The 1437-nt window shown below is 42.6% G+C and overlaps 1 protein-coding gene across 1 annotated transcript; it reads right to left on the bottom strand.

Annotated features, from left to right (window-relative positions):
• Positions 1–795: 795 nt before the first annotated feature.
• On the bottom strand, positions 796–1293 carry SS1G_07636 (hypothetical protein; the record flags this gene model as incomplete). The annotated part of the gene is made up of 2 exons (XM_001590962.1): positions 796–1159; positions 1217–1293. The coding sequence occupies 2 exons, from the start codon at positions 1291–1293 to the stop codon at positions 796–798; spliced, it is 441 nt and encodes a 146-aa protein (XP_001591012.1).
• Between the last annotated feature and the right edge of the window lie 144 nt (positions 1294–1437).

The raw sequence follows: 1437 nt of genomic DNA, 5'->3' as shown, positions 1-1437 counted from the left end.
CCCTTCTTTCACGATAATTCTGATAATGCTGTGTTCGGATTCATATATAATCCTTTATAAATCAATCAATAACATATTCAACCAATATACAGCAGTAGGTTAAACCAAGGGAATCATTGGCTTTAAGCAAATACAAAATATACCTGGGTATATATACTCCGCAAAATCACAATATGTACATCCATCATCTATCTATTAAACAGACATCTACTCCCGAGATCACTGTAATATAATCATAACCTTACAATATCTACCCCCAACAAACATATTTCCATTTCCATCTCCATTCCCATTTCTTCCCCCCACATACTAATAATACCCAACTATACCTAGACAGCTACCACACCAACCCAACCCAACCCAACATCAATATCTATGCCTACCAATTCAAACACCGTAAACACAATTCCCTCCCTCTCCCTCCTCTCTCTCTAACTAATACATATCCACCACAGATTTACCACAAGAAGATGTACTCCCTAGGATTCTCCCGACCATAAAGCAGCAGCTGAGAGTAGTTTGGATATAAACTCCTGTTGTACAAGAACACCATCAAACCCATAAAAAAATGTACCTATGTAAGATTAATATCATCATCAGAGACATGAATATGAATGCCATGCTTCCTCATCCTTCAAAAGCATCTTCTCTATTGAACATCACAGACTCAGACTCAGACTCAGACTCATTAGTCGACCCAATCTCAGGAAGCTACAAAGGTATTCTGTCTACCGAGCAATAGCATAACGCTCATACCTACATGAACCCGCATTTCCCTCACCTTCTTTCTGCCATTCATTTCCTTTTTCCCATCGCCCCGCTGACAGCCAACCTATCTGCCGCTACATTGCCCGGATTCTCATCATGTCCCTTAACCCACGTCAAATTTGTCTGAACTTTAGCCTTCGTCCTTTCATCGATACGTTCCCTAATCTGCTTCACCAAATCTTCATTCATGACCGCGTTCCCGGTACTGGTTTTCCAACCATTTTTCTCCCAGCCCTTGTACCACACCGTCGCGCAATTGATCGTGTAGTTGCTGTCTGTGATGATTTCAATGTTTTTATCCAGGGGTACGATTTCAAGAGCGCGGAGAGCCGCGGTGAGTTCAGCTCGTTGATTGGTTTGAGGTGTACCTTCCAGAGGGGCAGAAACATTTCTATGGGTTGCTTTTAGTATATATTTTGGGGGCTTCTGAACAAGAGAATGAACATACCTCTCATCACCATCACTGAAGAAAATTCCATATCCAGCCACAGCCCCAGCCTTTCCATTGCCCCTACTACTTTCCATCCGTCCAGACCCTTACTGTATCTGCCTTATCCTCCTGTTGGGCATTCTCCTCCACAGTAACTTTTCCCTTTTCCTTCACCACTTTTCTTTCCACCCTCCTCCCTAAACCTCCTTTCTCCGCAGCTGTCTTAATCCTTCTAACTA

This window comes from Sclerotinia sclerotiorum, genomic scaffold (genome assembly GCF_000146945.2).
Source record: "Sclerotinia sclerotiorum 1980 UF-70 scaffold_10 genomic scaffold, whole genome shotgun sequence".
Classification (NCBI taxonomy): domain Eukaryota; kingdom Fungi; phylum Ascomycota; class Leotiomycetes; order Helotiales; family Sclerotiniaceae; genus Sclerotinia; species Sclerotinia sclerotiorum.
Note: the sequence above shows the minus strand (reverse complement) of the source record. Positions and strands in the feature narration are given on the sequence as shown.